We start from the raw sequence: 15,565 nt of genomic DNA on the forward strand, positions 1-15,565 counted from the left end.
AAAACCGAGGATCTAGCCGATCTAGCCTTACGGGAAATTTATACTGAGTGACTGTACCACCCCCTCTTCTACTATGCTAATGTATACGAGATGGCGTTAAGCCGTTGATCAAGAAAAGTTCAAATAAAGACATTTTTAGTTTTGATTGTCGCATGAATCTCAATTTATCTAATCAATGGTTTATAAGTTATAAACCATCGATTTTCTACCAGATTTTTTAAATCGTGAATTTTACGTGAGAAGATGGTGAACTAACCAACTAACCATATTAGTTGCCTATTTGCGATCCAATAAAGGAGCATCTCGAAATAATAAGTATGGGATCAGGGGAGAAGAGTTTTGTGCAGCCAGTCTCAACATATATGGTAAGGTTAATTCAAATAGGTTTTCAAATCCAAAGGGAATACTAAAAGGAAAAAGGCGATGAGATATTCGACGCTCTTAGTCTAAGAAATGATTCAGTTATAGTTTGATCCTTCTGATGAAGAGTGCACGTTCCTCGGGCTTTGAGTCACGAAGCTCCCAGTTTCCTTAGCCTCTTTGGTCCTAATCAAGTTTTGGATGACAAAAGCTATCTGTAAAACCGTGAAAGTGGCTACGCTTGGGTATAAAAACAAGTTGGAGCTGAGAAGGATGTCGCAGTCCGGGTTCTGAATTGGTCTGTAACCGATTTGTATCCTCATCCGTCTTTCAGACTCTGATATCTAAAATGCGTTCCAGTTTTATAGTCGTCATGGTCTGTGTTGTCGTCGTTCTTACTTTCTGGGGGCAGGTGGCAGAAGCCACTCGTAAGCTGCCGTTCAATGGCAGCATATTTGGCAAACGTAGTAATCAAGGTAAAACATAAACTGTTTTTCAGGTTGGGTTAGTCGCATATCGTATTTATAGCTATATTTTTATATTTGGCGCAATGTTGTGTAATACATTGTTTCTTGTTTACTTGTAAAGATGAAAACTGTTATTGTTTCATCAGGTGTGGTTATAGTTTCGATATTAAATTTTAGTATATAGTTGAAATTTAATGGGCAATTTCATTTTACTTGTACAGGCACAGACAAACTTGAATCGCCCTCGAATCTGCAGCTTCTTTGCGATGCGGCTATGAACGCGTGCAGCGATTGGCTCCCAATTGGTTCGAAATAGCGATGGAACTGCTCTGTCCGACACAGCTTGAATTTGTCAAAGAAATGACACACAAGATTAATATTTACTATTTCAACTTCTTCAGATTTTCCTTTAAATGGATTTACATTAATAAAAACGAAATAAAACCATTACAACACAGCAGCATCTGCGTATTTTAAATTTGAACGATCCTCTTAGTCATGCGAACGTAGTTGAAATAGGCGAATATCCCCCGATGGACAATTCATATCCGATAGTCAAATATAATCAATTGTTCGAACATTTAAAAAAAAAAGTATTATTAAGAAAAACACTGAAGGCGATCCGTCAGCGTACTAGTCAAAATTAATCTTTTGATTAATTTGCCATATAATAATGTATTTAGTTTAAAAGTGTATGCATGTATTAAGTGTGTAAAAACAAAGGTAATTAACTGAAATTAGGTGCTTATGATTGCAGAATAACATTTGTTTTACAACTAATGTGGCAGTATGATGCAGGGAAGAGTCAGCAAACGAAAAATTCGGTTCAGAATGCATTCAGTTACTAACGCAACAATTCACTTGGTTTACTAACAAAAAGTATGATGAAAAATAGTCATTAGTGAAGGGTTTGTATGGAATAAACTCAAGGCGAAAAAAAAAATGTGAAACTTACACACTTATCGCACGTTATTAGTTTACTGACTGTGTTGCATACGTGCAACTTAGCAGTTTCTAGCGCTGCTAATATTTCCCTTGCTTTTGTTGCCCACAAGCTCAAATATGACAGAAGCATACCAATATCCAACCACTCATTATAAACCGTTAAACAAATTCACTAACATATTTCAATGGATGTATTAGTTTGAAAATTGAGAAATCCATAATACTTTACTATTATTAGGAATGCATAATTGGATTAATTGCTGGAGAGCAGTCAGAATGGCTGAAGCTGTGAAGTTTGTAAACTGCTTACAAAGAACGCGAAAGATTGTTGCTACTTTTTTTATTGTCCTTCTTTTCCTTAGTTTTTTTGTAGTTTTTGTTTTTAATAAGATCGAGTAATAAGAATCGAATAATAATATGAAAAGCGGCTCACTAAATGGTCACGCGTGTAAAACGAGAATGCCGTGAGAATAGGCGCGACATCGACAAGGACGGCTCTACGTAGGGCCAGCTCTCTGAATGTAAACGTTGATCAATTTCATTTTGCTGCTATTCAGTGATTCTAGGTATGGTTTCAATTCGTCCGGTGCTCGTTTGTAAATTTCTACGATGCAGAAAACAGCTGCTTTTCGCACAATACTCTCGGCATGGTCAGTGGCACGCAGAAGGGCAGGCATCATTTCGGGTAAAATAGTTACGGTATCTTCATGAGGACGTTGTTCAACCAACCGCGTCAGGGTTTTGATCGCAGTATAGTTTTCAGGGTAATTATCACCAATGGCATGTTTTAAAATGCGAATAAGCTTGTTCAGCGACAGAACGGCAGCTAAGGTTTTGGCGCAACTTTCTGCCGAACGAACAACCTGTTGAACAAATCACAAGATTAAGATACGGTTCAACAAACAAATAAATGCAGAAATCTAAACGCACCTCTCTTTCTTGATCACGTTGTGCCCGAAAAATATTGACAAGAATTAAGTCAGCGTAGTTTTCCATTTCTTCCAGCAGTCTAGGAGTTGACAACATGGTTGCCCAAAGATTGAATACTTGACGGCGAACAAAAGAGTCGGGATCTTCACGACACGACACCAAGTGCTTGAAGACAGGGCGGAAGTTGTCTTCAATCAAATTGCCAGCGCCCTGGTGCATCAACTGCGTCAGCATCCGCATGGCGTCCTTGCGCGATTCCGAATCTTCTTTTCCGAATAACGCAAGAATTCGCTGCATCGTTGCTCTATCGGCCTGCTCCATGGGTGACATGAAAACGTCAGTTCCAACAGAATTTGGTAGAGTTTTCTGACGCTTCTCTTCCAATGGTAAGGATTTGATTTCTCCTTTATTCTTTTCGAACGACAGGTGTGACAGCTGCGATATGCCAGAATCTTGTGATGTTGAGTCCCGCTCCAAAGAGGATTTCTCAAAACTGTAATTTTGGATTTCCGCAGTGGTTTTTCTGATCGATCTAAGAAACACAATTAATTGTAAACAAATAAAGTAATATGTCTCTATCAAATATTTAAAAAAAAAAAACATTCATACGTACTTGTAAACTTCTTCTGGATTGTAATGCTCATTTTCGTCATTTTCCAGCGACCTAGATGAAGAGATTTTCGAAAAATAGGTTGGCGTCGACGGTTGCTGAGACGACAGAATCGGCATTTGAAATTGTGATTGAGGTGTGACGGGTGATCTCAGTGGCGAGGAACCTGCAACAACGGATGTAGGAGAATCCGATGCTCTATTCAAGCTTACGTTATCCATGGTTCGGTTTAATTGAGATTGAATGATTTGTCCTGCACTATCCTATTAGATTATTGGAAAAATAATAGAAGACAAAAAAAAACGTATCGTTGAGAAAAATAAAACAGCACAAAATCACAAAAATTTCAATAAGAAAATCTTCGTTGTTTACCTGACACACTTTTGGGAGTGTGTTAAGTATACGTGTCACCTCAGCTGGATGCAAACTAAATAGAGCGTAAATCGCATCCTGTGAAGCCTTTCGAACTTCGGCAGATCTGACGTCGCTGGTCCATGCCACTACTTTAGCAATTGAAGCTTCAACGAGTTGTGGAGACACCGAAGCTCCAACTCCCGCCATACCCATCATTAAACCTGAGAACGGACGAATGAACAAACAATTCATCGCAAAACAAGTTTTCTTTTAAACGCACCTGGGGATCCCATTTGAGACGTAACAGCAGTTAAGTCTGACGGCTGCATGTCGCGAACTAATGCAGTTAGATAATTAAGTAAAGCCACCTTTACGCGAGAATTTGGTGTTTGCGTGTTATCCATCATGAATCGCAAGAGTAATGCCATTTGTAAGGAATACGGGAAACAGTATCTAGAACATACATAGATAATATGAATTATCAATATGAATTATCATTTTACGAGAATTCAGCTCTGTTGAATTTTACCGGACTAAATCCAATGTTTTCAGCGTTTTAGCCTGAACAGATCCCAAAAGATCAGCACCCAATTTGTTGAGCAGACGACTCATTAAAAAATACAAATTTTCGTGCATATCATCCTTGTGAATCTCAATCAATATCGTTAACGCATCTAAAAACAAGCTGAAAACCTGCAGAAGATAGAAATGTTTAGGTGAATAAATAATCAAAATGGATTGCTTGAGAAAAGCAACGAATAAAAAACAATAATAAAATCACTTACTTTAGTATGGGCGTCAGTGAACATTTTCCCTAGGATTTCAATTAACTTGCGCAATTCATGCGTTGGAATCAAGTTTCCAGAGCGCAAGAAGGCTTGCAGTCCCATTAAACCCTCTTTCCTCTCGGACCAATGAGTACTGGAACATGCAGTGATAATATCGTAAATATCCTTGTGGGGTGATTCAAGCCAATTTTCCCGAAAATGGCGCTAAAGAAGCAAGCCACGGCACAAGTAAAACAAGATAAATTTTAACTTTAATTTTAAAAATGACTATCGACTTACATCGGAGCGACGGTTTACTGAATCCATGGAACGTTCTGAGCACACACTCGACGTTTCGCTTTCGTCGGAGTGATCGTCATATCCTCCAACACGCGGGCGAGTCTATTGCAAAAATGAAATGTAAAAAACAATTTTGTTTGGCGCAACCTGATAGATATTCAAATAAAATACCAGAGCATCAGAGAGAGCAGATTCGGCTTCGCGGCTTTGCTGGAGGATTTTCTGGGCTAGCACCGGACGACTAGGGGTACCTTTTTCGCTACATCCAGATTGTGAACGAACTCTACAGGTGTTTTTATAACGAGAACCATATTTTAATCACGTTAACTTGAGTAAATAAAACAGATGTATCACCTGGCAGGTTTGGAGAGCACTGAGTGATTTCCACCACGATTAGGACTTGGTTCACGGCTCGTGTTGCTGCTCCGAGGTCCACGAGGTGGAGTTGCGTTGGCGACCATTCCACTACTGGATAATCGCCTGGGACGACCTAATGTTGAACTGTCTACATGTCGCACAGGAGTTCCAGAAGGATCGTACGTTTTGTATGAATATCTAGACGAAGGCGATCCTGATCGGCTGCCAGCTATTCAAATAATTGGGAACATGGAATAAATAGAAAATCATAAGCATCTTCATAAGCAAAAAGGGGTCCGTACACGACATTCAAGTGGAATCTATGTCTTCCTTTATTGTGAAGGAAATGCAAACAAGTGAAAAATGTTATTAAGATACGAAGGATAACATACGTTGAGACTGCGAAGATCCCGAAGTCCTTGAACGGGTCCTAGAACTCCGGTGATCAGGAGAGGTGACAGCACGGGGATCCGAAGAATTACTATCTTTTTTAGTGGGAGCTATTTTTTCGATTTGCATCGCAAATAAATCAGATTGTAAAAATGGAAAACAAAGACAAAATTTAGAAAAGGCATGCAACACAATTACTAATTTCAACATGAACTTACGCAATGGCGCAACATAGCCTCCTCTAATATTCCGGACAGCCCGATTGGCGGCTTGTAAATCGATGGCAGAATTCGAACGAATACCACTGGTCACTGCTCCATTTATCCCACCTCCTGGCCGTGCACCATAAGAAGGCATCGCTATCTTTCTCGGAGGAATTCCAGGAAGCCTGGTTAAATTCTCTGATGAGCCGACTTTTAAACGCGGATGAACTGGAAGAGACGCTGGCCCCGAATTTGCATTTGACGAAGGTCGAGACACCCCGGCGGATTGTAATGAATGGCTCGAACTGGAATTGGAAAGACTTGACTCTCCGTAGAGCAGTTTCTGGTAAGAGAGATCCAAAGAATGAAGCAACGCATCGGCCTGAGCAGGAAAATGGGAAGCGAATCCACCATAGGCCCTAAATAATAATAATATAAATAATAACAATAATAAAATCAGATGAGACGCTCCTTGTAAAGCAACGTAATATATTTAAAACCTGAACGAAAAAAAAAAAAAAGAACGAAATATGAATTTAGAAAAAGAAACAACGCCTACTTTCTAGAAAACGCGCGGGCATCCGGGTCTGCATCTTTGATGCCGTTGCTCACAGCACTCTGAATGAGAGCGACGTGTTTTTCAAGAATGTGCGTGGGCCACGTGTGAAGCAGCTGATCTAGAAATTCGCACATGGCACGGCGAATATCCTTGGATTTCGAAGTCATGTGATTGGTGAGAATGGGGATAAGCCGAGCACTGTGAGTATGTGCGATGATGAAGCGTATGCAGACGGTGCCCGCTGTAGCCATGATCTGAAAGACAAAGTGACATGTAGCCAAACAGCACTAGCAGCAGAAAAAAGGATCGGAGAAATAGGGCACATAGCAAACCTTTGCACTGTTTGGAATCAGTATGATTAACGGATTCAACAAAGCTTCAGCGAAGTGATCTAATCTGTTTTGCAATTGTTGTGACATGAATGCAATTGACACACACGCTTCTCGCACAACTTGAGACCTGTAAACATTAAATATTGAATTTTAAGAAGTTAAGAAAGTAGTTTTCAACCCAATTTAACTGTTTTACCTTAAATCTTTCACGCTTGTTTGAAACGCCGTTTCCAAGAGGCGGATATGCTGCCATAATTCATCGTAGTTGGCGGCTCCCGCAATCAACAGAGATCGAATCTTTTTTAACTGTGACGCAAACGTTTGAATAATTAGGAAGATGCGACAATCGAATATGGGTAATTGTTTAGATGAAATTTCTACTTACAGTTTCGGCTCGTTTGGCCCAATCATTGTTGGGATCTTGGATAATCGATCTCATGTTTATCAGATGTTCTTCCATTTCTTTGGCAGAGTATATCTGAATTTTTGGAACGTCTTCAAATGCTCTTATGAAAGTCTCCTCATCCATTCCTCCTCCTGTCATGGGAGCTTGTTACAACAAACAAATGATTAAAAAAATCAAATGATAGAACTACGGAATATCAAGTACGTGAAAGACAAATATAATGTTAGATAAAAAGACATTAAGTTCTTGTGGCTCTTCAGAGAACCTTGCACCCCCCCCCCCCTTCGCAATGCAAGGAAAACTTGTCTGTTACCCAAAATGCTTTCTATCAGTTCAAATATTTATTATGATCTATAATACTTAAAAGTACATTGGAATTTTAAGAAATAACATAAGAAGAAACAAATAATACCTGTATTGGCAATGGATGAGGTTACAGTTTTGGTGATACTAGATGGTACCACCAATTTCCGTACGGCAGGGGCACTTGTAGCTCTTTTTGATCCCGTCAATAACTATGTTAAAAAGAACAAATTTAACAAATGCTTCATCGAAAACTTTTTTCAAAATTATTAATGAAAAGTCGCAAAGCGAAAAACCTGTAATTTTGAATTTTATGTTTCTTCAATAAAAATTACGAAATTCAACTTACCAAGGAGCGGTCAGGTTCATCTTCCGTGGTCTTAGCCATACCTAAATTCCAATTGTCTTTTTGTAATCTCATTGATGACATGTTTAAAAAAAGCTGAACTTCGTTCAAACAGATTCCACCACTAATATCGGCACGCGAATATGCATTACCTTACTTTAATGCGTGTAAAATTGTTAATCAACAACGACAACAAATTTGTTTTTTTCAATTTTTTGCGGTCTGGCATTCTGACAGTTTGTAAATAATGGGGTAACAGTTAATAAAGTCTTTTCTTTCAATCTTTCACTTTTTGGCGTAACCGGTTTATTAACCTAAAATCGGTACGTGAGGATATGACGAAGAACGTCGTGACCTTCACGGCAACTCTCGACGAATAGTTGGTTGTCGCACCCAGATTTTAAAAACTTTCTCTTTGACACGTTAAAAAATTCGGTGCCGAGTGCCGACCGAAGAATCGCCTCCAGGTACACGTCTGATTTCGTCTGTAGCTTCACCGGTATTTCTCATCCTTCCGAGGAAAACTTTGTCTCTAACAAAAACTAGCTACTAGCGATTCATTATCGAATTACGGTAAATTTATATTTTTAACTACTACACCTTATGTGATGTAGAATTTTATTGACTGTGCGAAGGAGTAAGGAAAAGATAAGGATAATTGTGCTTGCCACACTGGCCACACTATGATACCGTGTCCAAAATAAACTGCGATAAAACCAACAAGTAGATATCATTTTTTTTAAGGCGCACGATAGAGCCTAACCGAATAATAGACATTTCCCAATTCAATGCAAGTAACCCCAACACATTTTGTTGCAAAAAACGTTAAAGCCAGTTACCATAAATGTCCCTATTGGGCTGTTTCCTGTATGGTGCACATGTGGAATTGAGCAAATTGTCAAATAGTATAATCCACTCATTATCGTCACCCCAATCAACTCCTGTGACCGTTGACGAACTTCTTTGAAAACCAGGAGTACATCTAGTCTGTGGGGTAAAATGGAAAGCGCGATTTGCAGTCTGATTCATATCAGATGTGGCTACGGGCGATTTCAGTAAAGATGGTTTTCTCATCGCTGCTGGCTTTTCGTTCGCTATCACGTAGGTCGGAAAACGTTCATCGTCCCCACTATTCAGACTTTGCTTTCGGGTAAACACAAGATCTTTGGCACTACTAATACCGCTGGAAGGAGCTTGCTCATACTCCACATCAACAGTATTGGCTATTTCCGTGGATTTTGAAGATTGCTTTGCTAGGGTCCGATCAGTATCGGTACAGTCATTTTGAGATGAGGGGAATCTCGTGCTAAATTTTAAACGAGATAACCCATTCCAATCGACATCAACGTCACTTGGGGTCGGTAACTGAGTTTCGGTTTCGGGGTCAAACATAATGCTGCAATACCGAGGACAATTCAAATTCTTTTGTAGTTGACTAGGCACAAATAAATTCAAGATGGTTCGTCATTTTGGTAGAATTTTGCACAGCACCAAAAAAAGGAAGACTTTCCCTCAACACGGAGATCATCTGATTAGCAACCACTGTCTACAAATAGTGGCAGTCGACTGCGCGACTGAACAGATAGCAATGCTACAAAAGGCTTAACAAGTCTTTCGCGATGAAAAAATCCATCCGGGGTAAAATCGTGAAATGCTTCCCACTCCATTAAAAATATGTTTTCACAGGGTTCCCCTCCACCCACGAAACAATACATTTCTTTCAAAACTTAAGACGCAAATGGACTTTTCTTGCCAGTTTCTTGCTCACTACAAGAGGATAGGAGAAAATTTGTACGCGCCATCTATGGACTTCTATACTGAACAAGGCCTTATACGTATGATATGACCAACTTGGCTAAGCAACTGACAACAAATTCTTAATCATACACTTGAAACTATCTTTAAAATCTGCGTTTTCTATGGGTAAAAGATTCAACATGTAAACGATCGCTGTTGACAAGAGACTTACTCAACACTCAACTTGGGGTTTTAAAAGAAATATCGACCGACTAGTAACCTCGCTCACTATTTTATCATATGAGAAGAATTGAGAAGATGGATATTTAAAATTAATAGTTAACTTACAGTCAACCGAGAGGACAGCGGTAGGTAACAGATCTCCAGCGTCCCGAACTTCATCGAATCTTGCGAATAGGACATGTAACCTATCAAAAGAAAAGAATCTTTATGACAAGTTATACTTGACAATACATGCCATAGTAGAAAAGTAAAGAAACTGCTTAAACAAATTTAATAATCATGTCACACCAGAAAAAAAGAATTTAATTTAATTTTCAAATATTTCGAATTGTACTTTTCATAATCTGACTGACAACAAGTTTAACCATTAAATTAACACTTACTTGGCAGGTGGGACATTTCCTCGCTTTTCTAAATCAGCGCGAACCTTTTCACCAACATGGCGATAAATTTCAACCAGAGTTTGAAATGCAGTATCCCTTACAGCAGGCGTAGGGTCGCTAAGACATTTTACTATGGATGGCACAAGTTTGTTCAGTGACAATGAGCTACTTCCATACCTAAAGATGAAAACATATGATTAAAGCAAAAGACTGAACATGAACCCATATAATAACACTTACGAATTTAACGTTACGATCAGAATTTTGTGAATTTCCTCTCGAACTTTATTATTTCTGTGGACAAAGGCTGAAAGCAACCGTTCCCACAATATTTGTGGTTGAATGCTCCATTCCATTAATTTTAAAATAAAATCTTCGGCCTTTTCACGAACCGAGTCTTTTGCATCTCCTGATCAATAAAAATCTTAGTTAGTTTCTATTACAAAATAAAACATACAAATTAAAACAAACAAATTTCAAAGAAGCCAAGAGGGTATTGAAAGGGAAAAAGAAAACTAAAATGAAATCCTTAAAAACATTTTAGTAAGAGTAATAATTTCATAACTTGTGGAAAGTTAATGATATAAAGTATACCTAATCGATCAATCACGGCATGAAGGATAGTCTGGATGTACGGGCGAAAATCCTCTTTTAGTCTATTCACTAAAAGACTTAAAATTTCTAACCCATTTTGACACACCTACAAAAAACCAGTAAGTTAGTCAAAAGTTATGTTCACAGTAAGTTTAACAAAAAACTACACCCTAAAATTGTCTGTTGACAAATAACTGCTGAACAAGTCATTATAATGCAATATTAGGAATGATTTTGTGATATATTAGTTGAAATAGTGAAAGATTTTGTGATTAAATAAATGTTTAATTAAGAAATTCACCTTGAAATTGCTGTTGTTGATCCAAGAAACAAGGCCATCAATAAACAAACCAATATCTTCACATTTTGGAGGGTTATCAGGCGAAGAAAGGTAGGCAATTATGTCATCCCCAATCAAAATTTTTTTCCTAACATCTGTTGTCCCCAGTAAAGGTAAAAATAAATCCAAGTTGGACATTTGTCTGACACTCTCAAATCCTAGGATACAATAAAAGGATATGTAAGTCAAATATGAAAAACGGAGACATCAGTTTAAACAATTTCAGCAATTGTAATGAGACATGAATGATGATGGAAAACTGTGTTGAAAACACTTAACAAGGCAATGTTTGCTAGTTTACATGTAAAGCTTTTCATCATAACATGCCACACCTGACACTCCGAACAAAACATCTAGCTGATAATGCAGTTATGTTCAAACAACAACCTACCCACAAGTATCCAACCATTTTCAACAGACTCTGTTAGAATCGATTGTACATTTTAATAAAGCTAGAGTGGCAAATGCACTATTTTCAGAAATGAGTCCAGTTGTGCGGTTTATTTCCCGTCGAGTAACATGGCTCTAGTTCACCATTTTGTTCTTCTTAATATTACAAATTACAGAGATTTTTACTTACATCAATCTATAGTTTAAAAATTCCAGCGATGACGACGTTGTTCTAATTAGTTATGGCCGTTAAGAATGTCATAAACTTATGACGTTCAATCTCAAAAAAATTTTCTGCTTGGATTGATGCGGCAAATAGAGAAAAAATAATTCTGGTTTCACTGGAGGTAACACGTTAAACGTTGCCAACTATTTTCAAAAAGTCCTTTTATAGCGGCAGCACGCAGGGCAGGAGGTGGCAGCGGCCAGCGGTAACGGCGGTATACAAGTTAGTAAAAAAAAGGGGGGTTTAGGTCAGGCTAAGAGACTAAAAACTACAAAGCATTTTTTTAAGGAAATGTAGTAAATTATTTAGCGATATCACAGTTACAACTGTTAACAAAAATTTTTCGGGGAAGGGCAATTAAACATAATTTCAAGTTTAGCGCAATTTATCTTACTGCAGTTAGCAGTTAGCCTACAATCAGTGTATTTTCATTTTTATTCATAGTCCCAGGTATTGTATCTACAATAAATAAAATGAATTGTTATTCAATTCTTTAGCTACTACTATCTTCCAAATAAGCCGAAATGCACTGGATTTAACATGAATTTTGTTCCGTGTTTAACACGCGACAATCTTTCCTCTGATGTATTTTCATTCCCTTCCTTCAAATTTCTGAATTAACCAGCGGATACCATGAAACAAAATTTTTTAGCAACTTAACTTTTTCAATTTGTAACGCTAGGTGTCTCTGTGACTCGGTTATTTCTGCAAACGAAAGAACGAATCGCAGACACCTTTTAGTTGCTCATTTTACGATTTTTAGTGCTTACATCTTTATGTTTAATAATTAAATAACAGTGTACTGTACGAAACAACAAACAAGTCGATCGTGAGCCAGTCTTGTTAAAAGAAACGAAAAGCTTTTCAAGAAGTTTTATTATCAATGACCCAGGTTACTCTTGATTTTCTGAAATGTTTATTATAAATAGGTTATCTGACTTATCTCTCAATATGCAGTAGATTCTGTTCTTTGAATTTTCATTGAGTGATTACTAATTATTGATCATGCAAATTGTGATAAAATAAAAATTGTACATTTAATTTTTAGATTTCCTGTTAGTGTGATGGGACAGGCAAATAGTTCACGAGAACGTCATAAGTCAGGGGACATTCAACCTTGTTCTCCAGGCAAAGATGGCCAAGCTTTTGTTTTTGATAAGAAGCCAAACAAACTCTTATACCAGACATCTGGAGATGATGATGATTATTTGAATGCAAAAGTAACCTACTTAGCACAGAATTTAGTAAATTTTGCAAAAAATAACCAGCCCATTTTATCAGGGTTTTGAAATATCTGGTCCTTCAGGAACTGTGGAGTTTAGTCACTCTCTCTTGAATCCTTCACAAGAAGATAACTTTGGGGCTGAAGAAAATTCTCCCAAAGTACTCCCTACGGTTTTTAAATGGGATGGAGGGGGAAAACAAGTGTACATTACTGGTACTTTTTCCAACTGGAAAACCATTCCTATGGTGAAAAGGTAAATTCTTTTCCTAATAAAAGACTGCATCATTTAATAACATAATAAAATGTATGCAGCCATGGAGATTTTGTTACAATTGTTGACTTGCCTGAAGGAGAACATCAATACAAATTTCTGGTTGATGGAGAGTGGATGCATGATCCAACTGAGGTAAGTAAAAAAAATTGCACTGTTTATAAATCAAGTATAAAAAATTAATATACCCAAAAATTACTTTTGATTGCATAGCCTGTCACAGATAATGGAATTGGATCTAAAAACAACGTAAAATAATTTTGTGTTTTATAAATTGTTTGAAACTTATTAATGCTTTGGAAATATTGATTAATATTTTAGATTATTTCAGTAAAGAAATCAGATTTCGAAGTTTTTGATGCACTAGACATTGACAGCAGTACCGTTTCTGGTTCCCAAAGTTCAGGTGCATCATTACAAATTTTTTTGTTTAGTTGAATTAGTTAATAACACCAATTTTTAATTTTAGAGGATTATGGTCAAGATGTCCCAACACCTCGGCCACAAGAAAAATTTGCACCTCCAATTCTACCGCCTCATTTGGTAATTTAAAAAAATTTTACCAGAAAAATTGCCTTATTTGACATGTGCCATTTGAACGGGGAATAATGTATTCTACTCATGTTGGTTTATTTAATTCTTAGCTTCAGGTCATTCTCAATAAAGACACACCGCTGTCGGTAAGTTTTTAATTTTTATTTCAACATATTTCTCATACGTAACTAATAATTCCTTCATTTGCAGTGTGAACCAACGTTATTACCGGAACCCAACCATGTCATGCTCTGTCATCTATACGCATTATCAATTAAAGATGGGGTTATGGTACTCAGTGCCACCCACCGTTATCGAAAGAAATATGTTACTACACTTCTTTATAAGCCCATTTAATAAGCAAGAACAATTTGTTAGTTCTATGCCAATTCGTTATGAGGCGTTACAAAAAAATTAATTTCCCTCTGTACAACTAAATTGCGTGTTTCTAGTTCTTCGTTTCAGGGAAGTTATTCCATCTACTTTTCTCTATACAAATAATGGTTAGGAGGATCTTGCCATTCATTTTTTTTTTTTTTCGCTTTAATCGTAAAAGCTTCCCGGATTAGTATTAAATATAACTAATATAGTTTCTGTTCCTGTATCTTCACACTAATCCTTCAGTTGGAATAACATCGTCTTGAATACAAGTTATGCGTATCAAAAGTACAACCTGTACGCCATATCGCCTCAACAATTTTCGAAAGGGGTTCTTTTTTTTTTTTCAAAGCATACTATTTCAGACCATGATAAAAGCACGATAAAAGCTTGGTGGCGTCGCGGCCATAGGAAGCCCTGGACATAAGCGATGCCATGCAGACAGGCGCTATAGATATTCAATTGTTTAGACTTTAAAGTCCTAAGCATTTTTAGAATCTAATTTGAAAATCCTGCCTTTACATTTGAGAAATCAAACATTAATTTTGGAAGATAATTTCTTTAACAACCAGTTTTCAATAGAGCGATGAATATTCGTTCGTAATGAAATTCTGTTAAAAATGTATTCGAAGGTAATTCGACTAATTTCTGCTGGTTCGCCAATTTCAACCGGACGATAACAGATATCGACCTGAAACTATTTTCTTCTGGACTTCTCGTTTCTAAGTTAAGGCTTTATTAGGTGGATTAATTTTTATTGATTGCAAGATAAACGTGATTGATTTTCGATTGTGTTGCGACCGACGGCAACAGGATCAATTGGCTCAAGCTCAATAAACAAACGACGACGAACGAGGTGGGATCAAGACACGTCGAGATCGGTATCGCTATTGTAATGGTGTAGCTAGTGTAATGAAATAACAGAAAGCGGCAATTTTCTTCAAAAGGAGTAGAACGGGGATAGCGGGTAGTTGTAATGGAATTGCAGTCATGTGCTACGGTATGTTCTGTGTTTCTGTATGCGTGTATCTTCACGGAGCTTGCCTTGCAAATGAAGGTAATTTAGGGACGATAACATGGCACGAAAGATTGTAGATATATACATAGAGCGTGCAGAAAACGCACGCACACATGTATGCTATCCAAGATGAAACGCTGGAAGGTGTGTAGTAGGTCATTTTGGTAATAGATAAGTGTGAGAATATGGCGTCGTTTCATATCATTATAAGCGCAATACGAAACATATGGATAAATCTTGTAGAAGATAAAGAATAGTTTTTTTTTTTTCTTTTAGTCAGCTCAAGTGTTTTCATTTATCTTTACTTCCTGTAAGGATTCTTGCAAGCTCGTTGAATAGGGGTTCCCGAAGTGGTATGAGCTTGTTGATTCATGTTCACACAGTTTCTGAGCAATCTAAAAGGTCCTGGCCTTTTTCTCAAAACTCACATCAAAGTAATGCGGGTGTTCAAATGGTTTTAAGCTTTCGAGTTAACGTTCATTGACATCCAATAAAACTTAAGAAGACCCCGGAAACTGAACAATGAATGGTAGAAAGTGCCGATGGACAATTGCCCGTACCAATCCCAAATTATTTGAACAGAATAATCAGCAATAG

General features: G+C 37.5%; 2 protein-coding genes and 1 long non-coding RNA gene across 4 annotated transcripts; 2 read left to right on the forward strand and 1 right to left on the reverse strand.

Moving 5' to 3' along the window:
- Positions 1-572: 572 nt before the first annotated feature.
- LOC124338638 lies at positions 573-1,706 on the forward strand. The gene is made up of 2 exons (XR_006917918.1): positions 573-836; positions 1,049-1,706. It is a non-coding gene; the product is annotated as an uncharacterized LOC124338638 (long non-coding RNA).
- Positions 1,707-1,940: 234 nt separating this feature from the next.
- On the reverse strand, positions 1,941-11,676 carry LOC124338630 (CLIP-associating protein 1-like). Of its 2 annotated transcripts, XM_046792769.1 has the most exons (24): positions 11,507-11,676; positions 10,888-11,084; positions 10,587-10,692; positions 10,233-10,401; positions 9,993-10,169; positions 9,715-9,794; positions 7,633-7,673; positions 7,393-7,495; positions 6,960-7,123; positions 6,771-6,880; positions 6,575-6,701; positions 6,243-6,496; positions 5,699-6,102; positions 5,483-5,590; positions 5,088-5,319; positions 4,905-5,016; positions 4,734-4,835; positions 4,452-4,658; positions 4,196-4,359; positions 3,947-4,119; positions 3,685-3,887; positions 3,316-3,575; positions 2,703-3,234; positions 1,941-2,635 (listed from the first exon to the last, which is right to left on the reverse strand). In XM_046792769.1, exons 2-24 carry the CDS (start codon positions 11,062-11,064, stop codon positions 2,270-2,272), a joined length of 4,371 nt encoding a protein of 1,456 aa, XP_046648725.1. In that variant the 5' UTR covers positions 11,065-11,084; positions 11,507-11,676; the 3' UTR covers positions 1,941-2,269. The 2 variants fall into 2 exon arrangements, with proteins under 2 accessions (XP_046648725.1, XP_046648726.1); XM_046792770.1 differs by lacking the exons at positions 9,715-9,794; positions 9,993-10,169; positions 10,233-10,401; ... (1 more) ...; positions 10,888-11,084; positions 11,507-11,676 and adding an exon at positions 8,469-9,403.
- Positions 11,677-12,242: 566 nt separating this feature from the next.
- Positions 12,243-14,269, forward strand: LOC124338637 (5'-AMP-activated protein kinase subunit beta-1-like). Its single transcript, XM_046792782.1, has 9 exons — positions 12,243-12,434; positions 12,591-12,762; positions 12,824-13,020; positions 13,080-13,173; positions 13,252-13,287; positions 13,360-13,444; positions 13,508-13,581; positions 13,683-13,718; positions 13,783-14,269. Exons 2-9 carry the CDS (start codon positions 12,607-12,609, stop codon positions 13,927-13,929), a joined length of 825 nt encoding a protein of 274 aa, XP_046648738.1. The 5' UTR covers positions 12,243-12,434; positions 12,591-12,606; the 3' UTR covers positions 13,930-14,269.
- The last annotated feature ends 1,296 nt before the right edge of the window (positions 14,270-15,565 follow it).

Source organism: Daphnia pulicaria, chromosome 4 (assembly GCF_021234035.1).
Source record: "Daphnia pulicaria isolate SC F1-1A chromosome 4, SC_F0-13Bv2, whole genome shotgun sequence".
In the NCBI taxonomy this organism is placed as follows: domain Eukaryota; kingdom Metazoa; phylum Arthropoda; class Branchiopoda; order Diplostraca; family Daphniidae; genus Daphnia; species Daphnia pulicaria.

Excerpts from the sequence above, each read along its gene's own strand:
- LOC124338630 (XM_046792769.1), bottom strand. The coding sequence starts at position 11,064 with ATGTCCAACTTGGATTTATTTTTACCTTTACTGGGGACAACAGATGTT. Across the intron at positions 4,659-4,733 it reads CAGTAAACCGTCGCTCCGAT|CGCCATTTTCGGGAAAATTG; the intron begins GTAAGTCGATAG and ends TTGCTTCTTTAG. Across the intron at positions 3,888-3,946 it reads GTCTCAAATGGGATCCCCAG|GTTTAATGATGGGTATGGCG; the intron begins GTGCGTTTAAAA and ends GTCCGTTCTCAG.
- LOC124338637 (XM_046792782.1), top strand. The coding sequence starts at position 12,607 with ATGGGACAGGCAAATAGTTCACGAGAACGTCATAAGTCAGGGGACATT. Across the intron at positions 12,763-12,823 it reads ATGATTATTTGAATGCAAAA|GGTTTTGAAATATCTGGTCC; the intron begins GTAACCTACTTA and ends CCATTTTATCAG. Across the intron at positions 13,288-13,359 it reads GAATTGGATCTAAAAACAAC|ATTATTTCAGTAAAGAAATC; the intron begins GTAAAATAATTT and ends TTAATATTTTAG.